Consider the following 21,688-nt stretch of genomic DNA (forward strand, 5'->3'; position numbering starts at 1 on the left):
GATAGTATCACACTCGACAGTGTACCCCACGAAAGGCTGAAAATCATCATCCGTACCTGTCACAGGGCAGTGTATTGGGCTCGCTGTTGTTTGTTTGTTTCATAAATGACATGCCTGACGCTGTACACTCCTCCATACAAATGTTTGCCGATGACGCCAAGTTATTTCGGGAAATCAAGAACCAAGCGGACTGTGAAGGGCTGCAGAAGGACCTCTGTGGGCTCCAAGAATGGTCGAAGAAGTGGCTGCTGAGATTCAATGTCACGAAGTGTAAGAGGATGCACCTGGGCGTACCAACAGTAAGGAGGCCCATCATATATCTCAACGGGACGAAGAAACTGCACTATTTGAGACTGAATGAGAAGGCCCTAGGTGTGTATGTTGACAATGAGCTAAGTTCTCGGCCCATTGCGAGAAGAAGGTAATCAGGCAAATAAATTATTGGGTCTTATAAGAAGGACGTTTAGATATCTGGACGGTCCGTCCCTCGTAACGCTTCAAGGGTGAAGTGCTTCCCCATCTGGAGTACTGTCACCCCATCTGGTCCCCGAGATATGCTAGGGACTGTCAGTTGGTTGAAAATGTCCAGGAGGGCCACCAAACTGGTGCCTGCACTTCGGCACCTCAACTACCCTGAGAGATTGGAGCGCCTGAACTTGCCTAGCTTATACTACAGACGGGCAAGGGGGGGACTTAACTGACGTGTATAAGCATCTCAAGGGGCACTACTCAGTACTTACCAAGTTACCAACAGTGTGTAGCAGAGCCAGTCCACGCCCAGTACTTAAAACAAGTGTGCAATAAAGCCAGTCCATGTTTAGATGTTTATAAACTTCAATTAGGTCGTCTCTTGCCCGTCTGTAGGCAGTTGCAGGCTCTAATCTCTGGATAACTGAGGTACCGCAACATTTCACCCAGGCCCTTTCCACAGTCTCTCTATTAATGCAGCTTCTTCATCCCGCAAGGACACGTGATACTACCTGACACTGAATCTTAGCAACCATTTCTCCCATCACTTTTGATATTTTTGTAGCTCTTCACAGTCTATTTGGATCTTAATTTCCATGAAAAACTTGGCAGCATCAGCAAACATTTGTATGTAAATATAAATAACTGAAGAAATCACCTCGTGCTGGCTCTAGGGAGAATGAATTTAGGATAATTTGACCGTCTTTATCATTATATACTAACTATTCTCACATTTTCTGCTATTTGACATCTACTTATATTGTTTAAAGTTATCCCACTACTACCATTTTCTGTAAGTATGTTTTGTAGTGAAGTATAACTGACGGCTAACTGAGCTCAGATGGAAGTAGCGACTTTTATATTATACTAATTCGTCTCTAATACACCTGTGGATGAAGCTATAGGTAATATTATATGTGTGATTTTAATGTAATGAAGCTATAGGCTTAATTTAATCTAGTATTGAACTGTGAGGTGATAAGTATAACGACAATAACAACCATACTTTATATTTTGGTTACTTATGCTTTATTTATACTTTTATTTATCACTTAATGCTCTATATATATATATTCATTCATTAACTGAATATATCTGTTTATGATATATAATGGTTGTTAAATTTACCAATGATATATTTGACCTTATTTACCTTATGACCAATCTGCTGGTAGGTCAGAAGTCTTAATAAAGAACCTTTATACAAGGCTTGGCGTTAGGTTAGATAAGTTTGGTTAAGTTAGGTTAGATTAGGTTTGGTTGGTGTTAGGTTAGATAGGTTTAGTTTGTGTTAGTTAGGTTAGTGTTAGGGAGGTTAATCATCAGGTGATGTGGAATGTTAATCTTAGAGTACAGGTATTTTGTTTCCAGTGGCCTCAAGGTTTCCTCCTTCCCCTAAGTGTTGTTGGTCTAATGTCCGAGGCTGATAGTCCGCCAGACAGTCCCGTCATCATTGGGAAGATGGATCACGCAAGACACCGCTACCCTTGTTGTATAGTTCGACGCCGCTGCCTTTACTGTCGTACGTTGCCGTTTATTTGTTTTTATTCTTTTCCTTGTTTATCTTTGCTAGCCTGTTACAGTTTAGCTGATAACCAGTAGAGCAATTCAAAATAATAATAATAATTCAGTAAAACTATAATATAAGTTTATGATTGGTTTGGTTTGTTCACGTATAGGCAGTGGGTTTACAGTGTACCGAGACTGTGTAGGTATACAGTACAGTGTACCGAGACTGTAGGTATACAGTGTACCGAGACAGTGTAGGTATACAGTCTAACGAGACAGTGCAGGTATACAGTGTACCAAGACAGTGCAGGTATACAGTGTACCGAGACTGTAGGTATACAGTGTACCGATACAGTGTAGGTATACAACATTGGTGATCAGTAAGGCAGTTAGATCAAGGATAACTGTCTAGGTCAGGAAAATAATTTCATCAGCCTTACTATATTAACTATTCAATAATAACATATTATGTACTGTACAGAAGCAACGATGAAAGTTTGTTGATAAATATAACAAGTTTTACATTTTACTTCGATTTTACGTTTTAAATATAATTTATTTTTTATAGTTATTGCATAAATATTAATTCTCGTCTATCACTAATTTTACTTTTATTTTAGAATTGATATTATAGAGAAATGTACGGTAAATTAGTTAATATTGTTTCACACACATCATCATTATTCTCATCATTTTCCAGCACCATCATTAATTTTTACGTTTTATTTCAGCTGGTTTATCCCCTTCATCGGTCACATGGGTGTGGCATATACCGGGTTGTAATGTGACTTTGCCGGTCCGATTTTTGTTTCCGAGGATAACATGGCTTTTGGCTGGCCGACCAAGTACTGGGCACTAGACCCTTACAGAGCTCAGGGCGGACCGACATCTTTTGACCGCAGTATATCACTCGCCCAGAAGAATATCGGTAGAATGGTGAGATTGTTGACTTTAATGTGCAGGGTGGTTCATAATGTCAGATGGCTTATTGTACAGGGTGGTTCATAGGTCTCATGGCATATTGTACAGGGTGGTTCATAGGTCTCATGGCATATTGTACAGGGTGGTTCATAGGTCTCATGGCATATTGTACAGGGTGGTTCATACTGTACAGGGTGTCTCATTGGCTGGGAACTTACCCCATTGAACTATATGTTATAATCTTCTTGATTTACATATGCTGACCTACTATGGGTTTTCCCAGGAACGTCACCCCATCGTAAATTGGGGAATACTTGTTCTTATACTGATATTTTATACATACTAATACTGCATACTTACTAATACTGATACAGCATACATACTAATACTGTACCGACTTTTCCATTTCAGCATAATTTGTTCTGTGACAATTGCCATTCACACGTTGCCATGGCCCTGAATCTGATGCACTACGACGGGTCAACTAACTGGAACATGGTGAAGCTGTGTCTGTTGATGTTGGTGCATGGTAAATACATCAAGTAAGTTATTTTACGGCTATTGTATTGGCATTAAAGTACAGTACTAGTGTATAATACAATAGGTATTCTAATACAGGATGTCCATATGAAAATACTACTAGTGTATAAATGTGTATGTTTCTCAGTGTAATTTGTATGAGAACTAAATTTATTAAGAGAGTAATTTGTATATTTCTCAGTAATAATTGTATCACTGGTTAATTTAGTCAAGTGATAAGATAGATTCCTGTTATTATTATTATTATTATTATTATTATTAAAAAAAAAATCCTGTATTGTATTTTTACATATCGTTTTGGTTTTACAGTTTTGTAGGATTTCTGAAGACTTGGCTGCCATTCACCTTTGTGGCAGGAGGAATAATTGCTCTAGTGGTGCTGATGTGAAGAACACTTTGCCAAACATTATTTACAAGTTCAAAAGAAAGGAAGAAAATCATAGGGTGGTGAAAATCTTAGGGTAGTGAAAATCTTAGGGTAGTGAAAATTTTAGGGTAGTGAAAATTTTGAGGTGAACGATTATATTTTCTTAATTTCAGTTTAATTTTTTTGTCTTAAACATTATTAGTGAATATGAAGAGATTAAATTATATATTTATTACTGATATGATTTGTTTTTAAATGAACATATCCAGATTTCTTTCTAGATACTTATACTGTATTAGTCTTTGATGATTTATAGAGAACTTGAAGGGGATATTTGTTATTTAGTGAGATTTCCATATAACAGTTTTATATCTATAATTCATTAGATGGAGGTTTTATATCTAATGGACTCTCGATATAATGGGAGTAAGTGGGGAATCCTTTTTTACGGGTTAAGAATTATAAGTTAACTCTTTTTTACGAGTCAAGGATTATGAGGAAATTATTAGTTCATGTTAACATTTCAACCATCCTGTCACGGAGGCATATTATCATAAGAGCCATCCTGAACATAGCAGGAAATGGCTCACTAGACTGGAAACGTATGGCTCCTCCCCGACTTACGACCTCATACTTATTGCCCTCAGTCATACCAAAATTTGGTCAAATTACTGATTTTCGAGTCCCACAGTCAGTACACAGACAAAATTTTCATCTGTAACTCACTTTAAAATGGCTGGGAAGCATAAAAGTGAGTGTTTTGTGGTGCTGAGAAGAAAAAGAGACACCCATTTTCGATTTTATATGTGTTATTTAAGCATTTCCGACTTACGACCTGGATGTCGGTCCCTAACCCCGTCATGAGTGGGGGAGCAGCTGTATAAGAATCCCCATTAGTTTGTTATATCCATTGAAATATCTTTATGGGTTACTGGTAATAGATCCACAATGACCTTAAGTCTTGGCTTTATATCTGTGAATTTGTAAGGCATCTTCAGTGATGCTGACCTATCACCTAAGCTCCACCCATTTCTTTCGACGTTCCTAGTAATGTCATCATTCCTCGGAGAAGTTTGGTCGTCGGGTGGGTCTTGTCGGTGCATTAACGTGACGAGTTTTCTTCCTCTACCCAGCCAACTTTCCGAACCTTGCCTTGATAAATGAGGCGCTCCGGGCGAATGAAAACTAAACCAGCGACAATGGCTCGGGATATGTCTAAAATTGGATTGTTTTTTGCGACTTCTTTTTGACTTTTGTGCTATATTTCTTCTCATGTCTCAAATATACAATCGTGGGCAAAAGTTGGCTCCCTGTGGTGAAACTCAAGTCGGAGAGGAATGAGTCTCCAAACACACACAAAACCCTGACTGTCATCTGGAGCGGGTGAACTGTTTTACCACATTTAGGGTCGATACCGTTTCAGATTTGTAAGGTAGTGAAATTTTAACCATGGGTGGATATAAATTACACTGATCAAAAACTCGAATGCTGCAAGAACTACGGAGTCTGATAAATGAATGAAGAATCTGAAACCATTCCGTGATGACAAGCTCACTTCTGCTCTTTCTCAGTCATCCATTATGTCCAGGTGTTCGAGGAGTTTTACCGAGTGTGCATCTTACCCCATGACTGTGATAATTGCTAAGGATCCCAAAGGCGTAGTTGATTGGTTAATTGTCTCATTACTATTTTTTTTTATCTACGTAATCCTCTATTTTTTTTTTATATATATATTTATTTTTTTTACCGGTGTCAGTTTGTGGTTATTTTTAAACATATAATATTGTGGTGATAGTGAACATTTTCAACATTGTCAGTTATTTTGTCACATACCTGTATATTATCATGTTGCTACAGATTTATGGACGTACATAGACTATCCAGACTTATGGCCATACAGACAGACTCTCCAGGTATTTTAGACAGTTCCATATTCATACTTTTATACACTGGAGGATTAATTGTTTATATACCTTATGCATCTAAACTCATGGTGCTTAAAATGACGAGAGGAAATGTACAGGGTCACTATTACGATATTTTAGGATGGGCAATAAACGGGAATCAAATATTTTCATTGTGGAGAACATAGATGTGTCCTCCTCAATGATTAAACGTTCTCCGACAATGTTTTTTTTTTTGCATGTCAGAAGCATAGTAATAAATTATTTAATATGTTTGAATAATAATAAAAAAATTATCTTGTACACTCTCAAGTTTTATATCAGTTTAGGTAAGGTATTACTGAGGGGTTTGGTCGGGTTAGATGATCCAGTTTTTGACACTATCCAAAGACTGGGATATGAAGTTTATATTTGATATGGTTAACCCTCTTTAAGTTATGTTGGGGAGGAGATGGCCTGTAGGGTAGAAGCAGGGTGGTGGTAGAGAGGAGAGCAGGGTGGTGGTAGAGAGGAGGCAGGGTGGTGGTAGAGAGGAGTCAGGGTGGTGGTAGGGAAGAGGTAGGGTGGTGAGGAGAGCAGGAAGAGTCATCATAAGGGACATGTAACAAGAGTGACTCAGGTCTGGCGGCTGTTGTGGTGCGCCTCGGATAATTTTTACAAGGTTGTGAGTTAATTTAAGGATGACCTTCCTACATAAGGTGAAAGGTGTATTTAATTTATAACTCTTGTAATCATTAGAGAAATATAAAATTAAAATGTCAATCCTAGTCATAATTGGAGTAATAACAGTGAGGTTGGGAGAACAAATCCAGGACATTGTTGTTCTTAAATGACCTGTGACTGTTTTGTGTTGTGACTGTTGAAGGCCAAATACCTGTTAATTATTCCTAACAGTCAAATGAATGTTAAGGGAACTGTTACATTAAAATAAAGCAATTATATCCGTTAGTTGTGTTCCAAAAGTAAGTTAATGTGAAAATCTTTCTTTTTCTCAAGTGTCTAAGTTTATCAGGACAGTGATGACGAACTGTTGGTAATATTTATAGAGTATTAATGGAGAAACAGTAATTAGTGTCCAATACCTGTACAGTAAGTCCACCTGGTTAGCCCGACAACACTGTACAATAATGAGATTCTTATAAAACCTTTTTTAATTTATGAACTTAAGTTTTATTGAAGAACTTTACTACATATGGGACATTGTTTAGTCTTGATCAGGCATAAGTAAAGGTTAGAGGTAGCCATTGCATAGATGTTGAAAGTGTGATTAGCTGCGGTGATGTGATAGCAGTACTGTATATGGCTTATTTTAGAGAGAAACATTGATTTTTGATGTACAAAGCTGGTGAATAAGGCAGCATAGTAGGATTATAACATAAATGAAAATGCTAAAAGTCCAAGTAGGTGATATTAACTTAGAGGGAAGAGAGAGAGAGAGAGAATTCTCGGAGGTTATTTTTACAAGGTCTTACAATAGAATATTATATGAGGGGATTCTGTTCATCCACATATTCATTAACTTTTTGTATCAACCTCAAAATATAAACTTGAGGGATCTTAACTAAACTATATAATACTATGTTCCATTAATAGACCACACAAAAACTGTGCTCGCTACTGCATTAAAAATCAAGTTTATATTTTAAGGCCCGACATGAGATATTGTTTTAGTAGCTACATGTATAAATACGGGCTGGTTGTTATACTTTCTGTGGGTCTTCATGTTAATGGGTTTATTTCCAGCCATTATATCTAATTTGTTGAATTTTGATCTGTGGTACAATCAAGGACAAAAGTTCACTCCCTGTTGTGAAACCGAAACGCTTGTATTAGTCTCAGAACTGACGTACCTGACTGTTTCATCTCATTAGGGGTCGACGCTGCTTCATTGTGGGGTAGGAGCAAACTTTTGACCCCCAACTCAACATAAATATCACCACCAGATGACGCCACGTGCATGTACTTAACGGCGGCCCCTCACCCACAAGTATAGGGTGTAGTGTAGTCTAGTGTATGACTCTATACTTGCTTTACACAGTTCTTTAATTGACCAGTTTTTCTGTGTTACATTTCCATTATGACATTTTATTACTGTTTGCATTTTTATTGTATTTGCTTTGCTTTATGGAGTTGGAGATGTATTTAGCTGAGGCAGAAATGTTAAACTAATGTAATTTAGCTGAGGCAGAAATGTTAAACTAATGTAACTTGAACTTGACAAATATTCTTGGAAAAACAAGAGAAAATCTTGAAAGGCAGAACTAATCAAGTTTCTGGACACTTGGATCCCAATTGAATAAACAAAGTACGTCATTTATCTTAAAAATTGCAATGAAAATTATATGTATTAGTATACCTACATGTGCATATACGTGAACATGTATGTGTGATTTTGCTTGTATGTGCATGTTTAAGTGCAGTGTACATGTGTATATCTGTGAAAATGCATGTAAGTGTATAGTGTGTATAGTCTGTTGGTTTAGGTAACTTGATAACAGATAAACATTGGAACTCTAAGACTTGTGTGAGGAGTTTGTATTAAAGGTGTTTGGAAAAGCATAAATATACCTGGACAAGAGCGGCAATTTGTGTATTTTATTTCCTTATTTACCCCTATTATATTCTACTGTAACTGCCCGAGGCTGTTCTAACTCCTCGATATTCGTTCACTAGGGTAATTGTTATCGTGAATTGACGTTAAATTACGGAGGTTTTCGGGAACATTGCCAAGACCGTGATGTGGTTGATCACGAATTACCTCGGTCCTATACTGAGCTCTTGATATTTACCGCATTATGAAGTTGTAACACATGGCCGCTGGGGATATTATTGTTCGTCATATTACAAGATCTGAAGAAGAAACAATTCAAAATAAGGCCCAGAAGGAATTGATAGCATTGGATGAAATGATAATCCATTCAGTATCACAAGGTGTGTCTTAAAAAGTCTTTCTGGTAAGTTAAATAGGTTACTTTATGTTAGATCAAGTTCTAATAAGTTAAGTGCATTCTCGTTTCAATCTACCGTATACATTTAATCTGTTGTAAATAACGTTTCCAACAAATTTCATCCAATTCTATCAACTGTGGCATTGGTCTAAAAAAAAAAAAAACCTACCTGACTGACTATCGGGTATATACTATCCATAGCTTAACTAAAACTTGTCAAAGGCACATAATCCAGTGTCTCCTCAATCCTCATCTCGGCCTAACAATCATATCGAGGCATATTCCTTATCTGTAAAAAGTGAAGACAAAACACAACAAACTAATATATACACACTATAATTACAATAAATTCATGAATAAATTTATACATTATATTATTTTGGAAAGTTCTACACAAAAAAGAAACATGGATGTTGTTTATGTTTAATGATAAATAGATTCTTATAAACGACTTGAAAATATAAACACAAAACTGGAGAAACAATTGGTCCCATGATAGGATTTTGATACAATGGGATATTTAAATTGGATACACAATAAGAGACAATATAAACCTGTTAAAACCTATTGAGAATGATGGAGAGAAACACAATATAAACCAGCACATTCAGACTGTTCAGAATGATAAGTGAATAATTAAACCAGCACATTCAGACTGTTCAGAATGATAAGTGAATAATTAAACCAGCACATTCAGACTGTTCAGAATGATAAGTGAATAATTAAACCAGCACATTCAGACTGTTCAGAATGATAAGTGAATAATTAAACCAGCACATTCAGACTGTTCAGAATGATAAGTGAATAATTAAACCAGAACACTGAACTGTTCAGAATAAGATGACCAACATATTTTGGTATCAATATCGGAAATGCTGGAAATATTCACTTGATACCAATGACAGAATATCGATGAAGATTTAGTTAGTCAATGACAGATGATTATATACTGTTATTAAAGCCAATGATCTCACGTCACAACTCTTTTTATAAGTCTTATTTATCATCATCTTCCAAGACAATGTTAATATTGTTTTAGAGTTTAAATTGCAGTAAAATTAATTCAATATTTATGATTAGCAACGACTTGTATTCAACAAAATCTATGACTAAAATGACCACAATGGAGTATTATATAATTTTAATAGAACAATAAAAAAAAAAACTAAAAGTAATTGATATCTTTAATTATGATAAATTTTCCTAAGTACTGGTAGTTGCTTATCTTAAACTGACCTATTTAGTAAACCTTGGCAGTCTAAACCTCAATGACACACACCATCTCGACGCAACACAACGCCTCAATAATATCTATTCCGTTCCTTTTAAACATGTTGCTCCCTGTTGCTGTCTAATTATGTCCTTGATGACTCGTTCCTCCTGGAGAATTACCGACTAAATCAGTTCTTTTAAGAGGCTACAATATAACCTGGGGAGAGAAGGCTGGGAGGGAAGAGAGCACAGCCATAAAACTTAAAGTCTCAAAAATTTTTATACCATCAGACAACTATGGCCAATGCACACAAGTATAAACAAAAATGGCCACAAAACATACATGATGATAAGAACAGTAAAACAAAACCACCACCAAATAAGACAATAGCAAGGACCTTTACCCATGGTTATGTCGCCCTCTCTATTTCCTCATCACCTGCAGTCCTGTTCTCTTGTCCCTCTTAGCTTCTTCAGTAGGGGACACCACTTTTGTTATTCTATCTTGCCAACACCAGACAATTTTAATCAGCGAAGAGAAATGCTCCAGTCACGACGGGGGTTGAGGAGGAGAGGTAGGGGGAAGGTGAAGGAGGGGTACGGGAAGAGGAAGGTGAAGGAGGAGGAGGGGTAGGAGGAGGGTAGGGAAGAAGGTGAAGGTGAAGGAGGAGAAGGTGAAGGAGGAGGAGGGTGGGAAGAAGGTGAAGAAGGAGGAAAACCTTATCGATATTTTATCATTCACAAACTAAAATGGAACCAGGATTAAAAAATAAAAATAAATTAATCAATAAATAAATACCCTGTACGTACACCGCCAAAAAAAGAATAAAAATTAACATCAAATTTCTTACAAAAATATAACATATTATCTACACACAGAGTTAGGGGTTAAAAGATAAAAGACAGGGAATTTGTCATCACTGCTTATATAGTTACTCCATAAACAGTATAACACAGGAAAGCTTTAACTATCTATTTCTCTTCTATAATCTTGTAAGCCATTTCCCACTAAGGTGTAACAGGAAGGTCAGAGTTGTGCGTATAAAGGACAATTCTCCTTGTACACTTATCTAGAGTACCAAGTTATACAAGTCAATGAATAACATATAAAACCACTCATTGTAAAACTGGATAAGGCTCAAGAGTGTTGCTAGAATGAATATCTGTAAGGCTCAAGTATGTTGCTAGACTGCATAAAGATGATGTGTGTTGCTAGAAATAAGACTGACATGTGTTGCTTGAAATAAGAATGAATAAGGCTGCCAATATCACTCACTACTAGTTATTCTTGTCATTTCAAACCACAAACAAGTTACTACTGTACATAATCTAAGGGGTCACATCAGAGGGTCAGAGTTGGCATCGTAGTGCTTTTTGTAACCTGATAGTGACGTCTCCTCCACGACACCAACCTTCGAGAAATAATTACAGCCAGATAATTCTAAGGATTTTAATCATTACGCAATTGATTAATCTTAAATAAAAAGCCAGCGAACTATATAAATAATAACTATATATTGCAGTTTTGAGATAAATGTAAGATATTTATGCTATTTAGGAGTGTCATAACCACTGTGTTATGGTCGATGATTAGTGGGACATCAACCAATCAGTGATGCCGAACACATGTAAGTATGAAAGTCATAACATGCATTTATAAAGATAACACGCACACATGTAGGCATAACCACCACAAAAACACTACTGTATGACTATGAACCCATAACGTGACCCCTATCAAAGCACCTGATATAGTGAAGCCAATAGTTAAGTAGTGCTGTGTGTTTATACTGAGCTATAAAAAATATATATATATATATAAGTACCTCCTGTCATATATTTATGTGATGAAAATACAATGTAACTCCAGAAGAATTAAGATAAATTACACAATTCAATTATTTCTTAAATTTTTATGATAGATTAACAGACACAAGCTAATGACAGTGTTCGGTGATGTCGACCACCACGGATTTACGCCACCCGAACAGGAAGTAACCGACGCCAGCCCCCAGGACGGTGGCCAGACACAGCCACACGTTATAAGTCATGAATATCAACATGAGGAAGTAGCTCACTATCATCTGCAGCATGTGAAGGAACGTCTGGACCCCGTGCTCTGGGCTTATCATGTTCATGCTGAGGGCGAGAGTATCTGGATTAGGATGAGGTACATTAAAAATAAACAATGAACAAGGAGAAAAGGGGGATGGAGGGAGGGGAGGAGAAGGAGGAAAGGGAGAAGGAGGAAGGGGAGATGATGGAGAAGTAGGAGGAGGAGTACAAGAAAACAATAACAACAAGGAGAAGAACAAGAAGATAATAGAAGCAAAATAATCAATATTAAATCATATCAACACATTACTGCCAATACTGAACTGACCCCAGAAAATAAATAATAGAAACTTCAATAATAATCATGAAAATACATCCAACTCTTCCTAAAAGCTGACAATGTATGACGTGATATTGTACAGTTATTCACAATGGAATTTACTGTTATTCACTTCATAATTTACTCTCATTATGTAATTGCTAGTTCTTATATAATTCTGTATAAGTTAGTTTAAAACAAATTCAGAATAAATTATCGAAGGCCAGTTCAAGAGCCTCAGTAATAATAATAACAACAATAATAATAACAAACTACAATAATAACTACAGCAACTACAACAGCACATGCTACAGAAGATTTACCCACACTGACAAACCCTACAGCAAAAAAAAAAAAATTCTACAAAACCAGCCCCATTTTTAGGCCACTACAGGAATTCCCAGCAGTGTTTCAACCATGCAATACAGTACTACCATTCTACAGCTTACCATAAAATACAATAAATACAGGTATACCTAAATGGCTACAGTAAGAATGCCATAAGAATGTACTTTTGTCCTCGTCGTGTGATGTAGTCGGAGAAACTATGTACTGTCGATATATTGAGTAAGTCTCTCTCTCTATCTTATCTATCTATCCAACTCTTTTTATCTCTCTCTTATCTATCTATCTATCTATCTCTACCCGTCTATCTATTTACGTTCATGTTCGGTGAAATTTTTAGTGGCCTTTAAGTGGAAAATTACTGTGAAACAATTGATGGTGGTAATGATGATGGTGGTGATGGTGATTATACTAGGTATGAATCTTGGCTGGCTGGTTGGCTTATCACCCTACAGTACACAGTCTTCCACTAACTCCACACAACGAGGATTAAGGATACGCAACAAAACACAGCCAAAAAATAATAATAATAATAACACCGAATGAAAAAATAAAGCGAAGCCAAACAAGGGTGAAAAAAAAAACGAACAAAACATATTACTTACGTGGGCAAAATAATCTGCTCCATATACCTACAGCAGCAGCAAGACAAGAACAAACCACAGATTATTACACACACTTTGACGTCTTTACACAAAATAAGAAAAACCTTAACGGCTAAAACATATCCACCCTCCCCAAAAACTTTTATCACCAAGCTAAAACTATAGGATATGTACAGGGGGTCTCCGGGTTACTTAAAGGGTTCCGTTCCTGAGGACATTCTTAAGTTGGATTTGTAGGCAAGTCTGAACACGTGTTATGTTCATACCGTACTTACAGAACAATGTTTAAAATCCCAGTGTATTATAGACTAAGTCCTTATATACATATAAAATCACTTAATTTAAGAGAAAAGAAGAAATAATGACAAAATACAGGAAATAAAAGTAAGCAATAAGTCATCAGGCAAATAAAATACTGTAAATTTAATGTTTAACTTCGTTTATATCGTGGTGTTCGTAAGTCGGGGACCTCTTGTACTGTACAGTACTGCAGTAAAACTCCCACAAAAACTCTTTCTTACTGAACAACACAAACGCTTCCCTCTCTCTCTCTCTCCAGGGTGTCTACTGGCCAGACAAAGCAAAATTTCCCGACTTTTCCAGGTTTTCCAGGTGTAATTTGAAAAATTCCAGGTACATTAATTACGGTACCTATTATACAGTACATCATTAATTTATGGTAAGATTGCTGTCAAAATAATGAAGTTGAAATGAATTCACATAAAATCTCAGGTTTATTTGTAAAATTCTCTGCCTTTTCCAGGTGTTCCAGACCAGTAGACACCCTGATATACAGTAGTCTATATTTTTAAGTAAATGCCCAAAACTAAGATATTATTTCACGCATACTTTTTATATATATCAATTTTTGGGGGGGAAAGTGAAAACTAACGTGTTTATATGGTAAAGATCGTCTACCAACACCTCACCCTTCAACCAGTACACCCACATCAATACTGTACAGTACTTCTATACATACTGTATTATATTTCTACATTACACTATAACTATCATACATATAGTATCATTTAATTTCTAGAGAGAATATATACATCACACTATGTCTTTATCATCAACTTACTGTACGGTTTTGTTTTCTTCACCACCAGTTGCCTTTTGAACGTTGGCACAGTACTGCATCCCTGCTATGGCCTTTCGGAACAGGTGCTCTCTGTTGAGGGATTTCATATGTAATAATTGGTGTTGAAGCAGATCATTATTTAGACTATTATAATGTATGTGTAACGAGTAGTCTGTATTGTGTGTGTGTCTGGAAGATTGTGTGTGTGTGTGTGTGTGTGTGTGTGTGTGTGTGTGTGTGTGTGTGTGTGTGTGTGTGTGTGTGTGTGTGTGTGTGTGTCTAAAAATTCTTAAAGTATATCTATCGATCTAAAAAAAATCAAAACAAAAGAATTACTCTATAAACAGACCTCAAAGACAAATGGGAATACAATAATAGTTCGATACAAGGGAAGGAAAATGAGAGAAAACAACTTCGGAAGATAGGGAGAAATGGTTGTACTTTTTTCGTTACCTCTAAGATCTGCAATAACTTTTTGACTCGTACTTATGCACTCACTGACCTACCTCCAGTACTTGAGTCCCTCGTACAGCATCGCAAGTATGAAGATGCCGACCATGGAACCAATCAACCCACCGATGGTATCAATGCTCCACCAGTCAAACAATATTGTCTCTTTGTACCCGAAGTGGAATGACATCTGAAAAGGTGATGGAATGATTTATACATCATAAATAATTACTATCTAAGCTTTGATAATACAGAAAAGGATACAAGAATAAGAAAATAGATTACAGTATACATGAAGATAAACAATACCCCTGTACAGGAAGTCCCCAGGTTACGTACAAGGTATTAAGTCGAACTATGTACCCATGTGCATACCGTACGGTACTTCCACACCAATGTTTAAAATTCTACTTTATCACATCCTAAGTCATCTAGAATCGCTTAATTTAAAAGAAAAGAAGAAATATAATGATAAAATACATAAAATGAAAGCAAAAAATAAGTCATCACGTAAATAAAATACTGGGAACCCCTTCATCTCAGTGGGTGTTCACGGGTCGGGCAAACGTGACCTAGGGACCTTCTATAGGACTTATAATCTAGAGAAAAAAGAAGTTTAATTGGAGTACTTACTGACATCATCATACCCCCTTCACCATGATGCCCGGATTCAGTACCCATTGCATGTTCTTCGTGGCCCATGTGATCTCCGTGGGCTCCATGTGATCTCCGTGGCCCATGTGATCTTCTTGTCCCATGTGTCCGCTGTGGTCGACGCCGGCATCTGCAATATATGTGTGTGTTAATGTTTAGACTCCCATCACAAACACTACATGATGAGCAGCAGAATGTATGTATGTATCTCACTCACTCACCCATCCATCCATCCATCCATCCATCCATCCATCCATCCACCCACCCACTCATTCACTTGTTAAAGCCATACCCTAACAATAACAAAGTATTAATTAGTATTTTAGAACAATAAATGAAATCTTATGAACAGGGGATCAAGCAGAGATGGGCAGCCACTGACCAAAACCTAGAATATAATGTACAGACACTTAACACTGCAAATTATGTCTGATGGTAACTGGTGGTCTGTCTGTCTGACCACTGGTGAAGTGTCTACCTGTCTGTATTGAGGGGTGGTTGTGTGTGTCTGAAGGTGGGGTCATATATGAACAAAATATCCCCAAATCTGTAGTAAACTGAGGCCTATACTTACCAGAGCCAGTGGCCATCTTGACTCCTGTTCCGATAACATCTACAATAGCTTTGGCCGTTGCGTTGACTACTGCCACGGCCATGTTATGTCCGGAGTGGTCCATGCCGGAGTGGTCCATGCCGGAGTGGTCCATGCCGGAGTGGTCCATGCCGAGGTGGTCCATGCCGGAGTGGTCCATGCCAGAGTGGTCCATGCCGGAGTGATTCATATGTTGGCTGCGGGTTCGTTGTTAAATGGTCAGTTCACAGGAGACTGTATACAGCGATCTGAAAAAAAGAATAATTTATAACAACTGATATTTGAAATATTACACACGAGCTCCCTTGTACCCACATAACATTTATGATCAAATATTGTTTTTATTTTGTGTGTGTGCGTTTGTCTGATGTATTGTGCAGTAATATCATTATCATAAGTGTGTGTGTGTGTGTGTGTCTAAGGCATGATACTGGTCAACAATACAACAAACACCACTAGATAATCAAGTAGGAAGCAGAAATTAACTCATCAAGAAAGAGGAGAAAAAAAAAAAAAAAGAGAGGGGGCCAGACCAGACTCCAGTACACAGTTAGCCTGAGTTTTCCCACTGTGGTGCGTACATACCCTGAACAATCACCTCCCATCACTACCACCCCTACTCCTGATTATAGTACACACTAACCCACACCCACGCCCACCAGGAACAGTGTAACTCAGGGCCTCACGGTATAAATTGACAGTGAGATGGTTCCTTCCTACACGGTGGAGGTGGCAACACTGGACACCAAGGCACATCACCATCCAGCCCACCTGTTGAACTTCCTCTCTACCACTCAGTGACCTTTGGGAGGGGGTGAAGGGGAGGGGGGTGAAGGGGAGGGGTGAAGGGGGGAGGGGAGGAGGGGTTGGGAGGGGAGGGAGAGGATGGGAGGGATGAAGGAGGAAGCAGGAGAGGAGAGGGAGGGAGTGGAGAAGAGGAGGGTAGGGAGAGGGTGCATGTGCAAGGCTGCCACTATGACCATCACACAAGAGGAAGACAAGACAACAGGTCATGTGAATGTGAGTGAGTGAGTGAGTGAGTGTGTGTGTGTGTGTGTGTGTGTGTGTGTGTGGAGTGGTGGTGAGTGAGTGTGTGAGTGAGTGAGTGTGTGTGTGTGTGCGCGTGTGCAGTACATGTTGTTGAATATATATCTGTCAGGATGTTAGTGGACGAGAACTATACCATGGATACTGACCATTGTGTGGCCATGACTACTGCTCCCCCCTCCCCACACACTGTTCCGACTAACAAGACACACAATATAACCCGAATTAAATAATATAGCTAATTTAAGCCATATTAGGGAGGGAGGAGTAACGGATTGGGTTGTTTTGCAGGGATGGGGTTGTTCACTTCTTTGTGCTCCTACCCACTCCCACACACGCATCCCACACCACTCACACACGCAGCCCCCACACCCGTCAGAATCACTACAATAAAAAAAAATTCTCATCATGTAATAAATGAAAACCATTTCTTACTGTCCAGAGTTTATGAGTGAATCTGTCAGCGAGAGGCGTATGCACTGGGTGGCTGTTGTGGCGTAACTAAAGAGTTGGGTGGTGGCGTACAGTATGTATATATATGTATGTATGTGTGTGTGTGTGTGTGTGTGTAGGACCGTGGGTGAGTGTGTAGGACCGTGGGTGAGTGTGTGTGTGTGTGTGTGTGTGATGATGATGATTGACCCGGCTCCACTATGCGTGTCTCCCCATCATTGTGTAACAGATCGAGTTATTCCCCAACACACACACACACACACACACACACACACACACACACACACCACACACACACACACACACCTCCATCTTTACTTATCCAGTGTACAATATATAAACCTCGATATAACGGACTCTCATCTCTTTACAGTCCGCTAAATAGAGATTTCACAATATCCTGTAAAAATCACCTATCTTATAAGAAGGTCAAGTACACACACATCAAACTATATAACTTTATCTACGCCTAATAACAAAATATACACACCCAATTGAGACATCGTAAATATTTTAACAACAACAATAATAATCTGGGAATTTTTTAAAAGCTACTGTTTTATCTTCTCCAGGAGCATCCATCAGGGTCATTAGAGATTATTATTGTTTTGTAAGGATGACCTCTCTCTCTCTCTCTCTCTCTCTCTCTCTCTCTCTCCCCTCTCTCCATATAATCCTCACTATCACTATGGCAGATAATATAGGTACACTTCATTTACCTCAATTCTGTGTTGCCAGACCATATCAGGAAACATCCCTCAGTGAGCCAGGTTTCCACATGTAATTTATAATAATCTCGTAATTTTACTATTTCTTGTGTGTGTGTGTGTGTGTACGTCACTGATAACACAGCTTCATAATAAGACCCCAAAAATTCCTGATAAAACGATATTATTATTTTGACCTTATTAACCAAAAAAACCCACCCAAACTATCTATATACTTTTAATTACTTTATCTACACCAAAAAATACTTGATACTTTCACATAATACCAATGAGCCAAAAATATACCTAACCTTTACACCCGACACACACACATACACATATGAATGGATGGTACACCTGGAGATATGGGCAGCCCAGCTTATTCCAGGTGGTGGTTTAACACACTTATGTAATCGAATATACACTAAAATAACCTAGCCTAAGTTAACCTAAGCTAATCTAAGCTAATCTGACCTTATCTAAGCTAAACTGACCTTATCTAAGCTAATCTGACCTAATCTAAGCTAATCTGACCTTATCTAAGCTAATCTGACCTCATCTAAGCTAATCTGACCTAATCTAAGCTCATCTGACCTAATCTAAGCTCATCTGACCTAATCTAAGCTCATCTGACCTAATCTAAGCTCATCTGACCTAATCTAAGCTCATCTGACCTAATCTATTAATCTGACCTAATCTGCTTAATCTGACCTAATCTGCTTAATCTGACCCCACCTAATCTAAGCTCATCTGGACCTCATCTAAGCTAATCTGACCTAATCTAAGCTTAATCTGACCTAATCTAAGCTCATCTGACCTAATTCAAGCCTATTCTAATGGCAAGAAGCATTAGTGTGTCTAATCATCAGATGAATAATGATGCTTTGAGGTGTGGGGTGGGTGTGTACGTGTGTGCATGTGTGGGGTGGGTGTGTGTGTGCATGTGGGTGTGTGTACGTGTGGGTGGGTGTGTGTACGGGTGGTGTGTGTACGTAGGGTAGATGTACACATGCGGGTGGTGTACATTTGTGCTAGAAGTGTGTACGTGCGTGAAAGAGAGGAAATAAAGGTGACTTATAAACAGGTATTCAATTGGCTCACTACACCTGTGTCTAGTAAAGGGGGGTTGCATACTCATATATATGATAGATTAGTTGATTAGGTTAGGATTAGGTTAGGAACTATTATGAACACCTGAGCTAGGCTGACGGCCCAGATAAAGGTATTAATGATATGCAGTCAGCAGGTACAACAGACCTTGTCAGTCAGTCTGGTGTGCTGTACTATCATCTTATCTCACGGTCGTCAAGTGATGCTCTCTCACCCACCTACTCCACACCCACTCCACTCCATACCCACCCACTCATTAATATACGCCCCCCTCCCACCCCCCACAAGAGGCTAACACAAACACCAATAAATGCGTTCCCCTACACACACAATCAGCAGAGAGTGATAACAGCAGTTCTCATACAGCCTAGTACACTTATCTCAGCTCTGGAGGGCCTCTCAATACACTTCAGTGACCCGCATCAGACGAGGGCTTACATCTCACCATCTCTCTCCACTGGTGATATTTTTCTTTAGTTCTAAGGGTCATTGATTCTCCAAATTTAGGTAGAATAAACCAGGTCACCTAAACTAATCAAAGGTCAGGTCAGGTTAAGGCTCAAATAATCCAAATGTAATAATATCCCTCGTAAATGACAGGACAATATATCAACGGCATCATGATTCACTCCACCCAACACACACACACACAAAGGACAGGAAACGGACGTGACACACACACACACATGAGCGTACATAAGTCATTTAATATATTGAGATTTGGTTCACGAACACCACGGACCCATCATGGAGGAGGAGGAGACGAGAGGGAGGAGGAGGAGACGAGAGGGAGGAGGAGGAGACGAGAGGAAGGAGGAGGAGACGAGAGGGAGGAGGAGGAGGAGACGAGAGGGAGGAGGAGAAGACGAGAGGGAGGAGAAGACGAGAGGAAGGAGGAGGAGGAGGAGGAGAAGCGGAAGACACACACATACACGAAATACACAAATTACACCTTTAAAACCAGTGCCATGCCAATGCCTCTGACTTCACCCCCACCCCTTATCAATGAGAGTTCAGCAGCACCGAATCTAAACAAAGCCTTGTACACGATGAAAAAGGTGCACGATAAACTAGCCCATGTAGAGTGTTTTGTGTGTGGTAGTCAAGCTGGTGTGGTACTGTGGGCCATGTGTGGTACTCAAGCTGGTGTGGTACTCAAGCTGGTGTGGTACTCAAGCTGGTGTGGTATTGTGTGATATGCGATGAAGCCTTGAATCAGTTCAGCCTTGAATCAATGAAAACACCACCAACCACTACCAACCACAACCACTACCAACCACTGCAATACAATAATGACCCTCATATCAGAACACAGACATTCACTCTACCAACAAGCGTCTATTGTATCCTGTAGTTAGTTCATTCCCTCAAAGCCATGTTTACCTCATTACTGTCATGTAAGGATGTTTTGTGACCGACCAATTACCTAGTTAATTATGTCATGGGCTGGATAGACATGTGAACCTAACCTAAATCTAACCAAGATGTAACGTAACCTGACCTAATCTAGATGTGACCCAACCTAGACGTGACCTAACTTAGATGAGAAATAACCTAACCAAGACATAACGTAACCTAACCTAGACCTAACCTACCCAAACCTAACCTAGACAAAAGTAAGGTTAAAGTCATATCGGTCTGCATATCTGTCCGTCTGCATATCTGTCCGTCTGCATATCTGTCTGTCTGCATATCTGTTAGTCTGCATATCTGTTAGTCTGCATATCTGTCCGTCTGCATATCTGTCCGTCTGCATGTCTGTCCGTCTGCATATCTGTCCGTCCACATGTCTGTCTGTCTGTGTATGTCTGTCTGTGTGTGTATGTCTGTGTGTGTGTCTGTTAGTTATTCCCAGATGATAAGGTTTACCCCAGAGGAAAGCCCTGGCGGACACTGATAATGCTCTTTGAACTCTTATGAGAGAGAGAGAGAGAGATGTTGACCATCATCCCTACTACCTGTTGATCACCACTACCATCACCCCTACTACCTGTTGATCACCACCACCCTTACTACCTGTTGATCACCACCACTACCTGTTAATCACCACTACCATCACCCCCACTACCTGTTCACATGTCAACCAAAACATACATAAGTGTACATCATCTTGATAACTAAGTATACATGTGTATTAATTCAACCTTTATATACGACTATTTTGGATGAATTTAAATGTATACTTGAATATATTCATGTTTATTAGTGATGTAATTATGTATATATATTGGTATACATATCCATAGCTTTCAACAAATTATTAAATAAATTACCTTAAGAGAGAGAGACGTCAACACACCCACTCCTGAAGCTGGCTGGTCACTGAATGGTCGACTACGTGAGTGACGGCTATATTAAAGTCCCCCCCCTTCCTCCATACGGCAACGCCCACTTCTCTGAC

General features: G+C 38.7%; 2 protein-coding genes across 2 annotated transcripts; one reads left to right on the top strand and one right to left on the bottom strand.

Moving 5' to 3' along the window:
• The first annotated feature begins 1,288 nt into the window (after positions 1 to 1,288).
• LOC121863078 (transmembrane protein 222-like) lies at positions 1,289 to 4,044 on the top strand. The gene is given in 6 exon segments (XM_042361575.1): positions 1,289 to 1,373; positions 1,840 to 1,966; positions 1,969 to 1,990; positions 2,709 to 2,913; positions 3,310 to 3,440; positions 3,748 to 4,044. Coding segments are annotated over 5 exon segments (522 nt in total). The 5' UTR covers positions 1,289 to 1,373; positions 1,840 to 1,881; the 3' UTR covers positions 3,827 to 4,044.
• Positions 4,045 to 9,066: 5,022 nt separating this feature from the next.
• LOC121863108 (high affinity copper uptake protein 1-like) lies at positions 9,067 to 21,688 on the bottom strand. Its single transcript, XM_042361606.1, has 6 exons — positions 21,561 to 21,688; positions 15,953 to 16,218; positions 15,369 to 15,508; positions 14,781 to 14,914; positions 14,275 to 14,364; positions 9,067 to 12,008 (listed from the first exon to the last, which is right to left on the bottom strand). Exons 2-6 carry the CDS (start codon positions 16,158 to 16,160, stop codon positions 11,807 to 11,809), a joined length of 774 nt encoding a protein of 257 aa, XP_042217540.1. The 5' UTR covers positions 16,161 to 16,218; positions 21,561 to 21,688; the 3' UTR covers positions 9,067 to 11,806.

The sequence above is a fragment of the Homarus americanus genome, unplaced genomic scaffold, assembly GCF_018991925.1.
Source record: "Homarus americanus isolate GMGI-L3 unplaced genomic scaffold, GMGI_Hamer_2.0 scaffold54679, whole genome shotgun sequence".
In the NCBI taxonomy this organism is placed as follows: Eukaryota; Metazoa; Arthropoda; class Malacostraca; order Decapoda; family Nephropidae; genus Homarus; species Homarus americanus.

Bases quoted from the DNA above. Each gene is read 5' to 3' on its own strand.
- LOC121863108 (XM_042361606.1), bottom strand. From the start codon at position 16,160: ATGAATCACTCCGGCATGGACCACTCTGGCATGGACCACTCCGGCATG. The intron at 14,365-14,780 runs GTAGGTCAGTGA...ATCCCTCAACAG, and splicing joins GAGGGACTCAAGTACTGGAG to AGAGCACCTGTTCCGAAAGG. The intron at 12,009-14,274 runs GTAAGTTGATGA...TCTCGCCCTCAG, and splicing joins GAAGAAAACAAAACCGTACA to CATGAACATGATAAGCCCAG.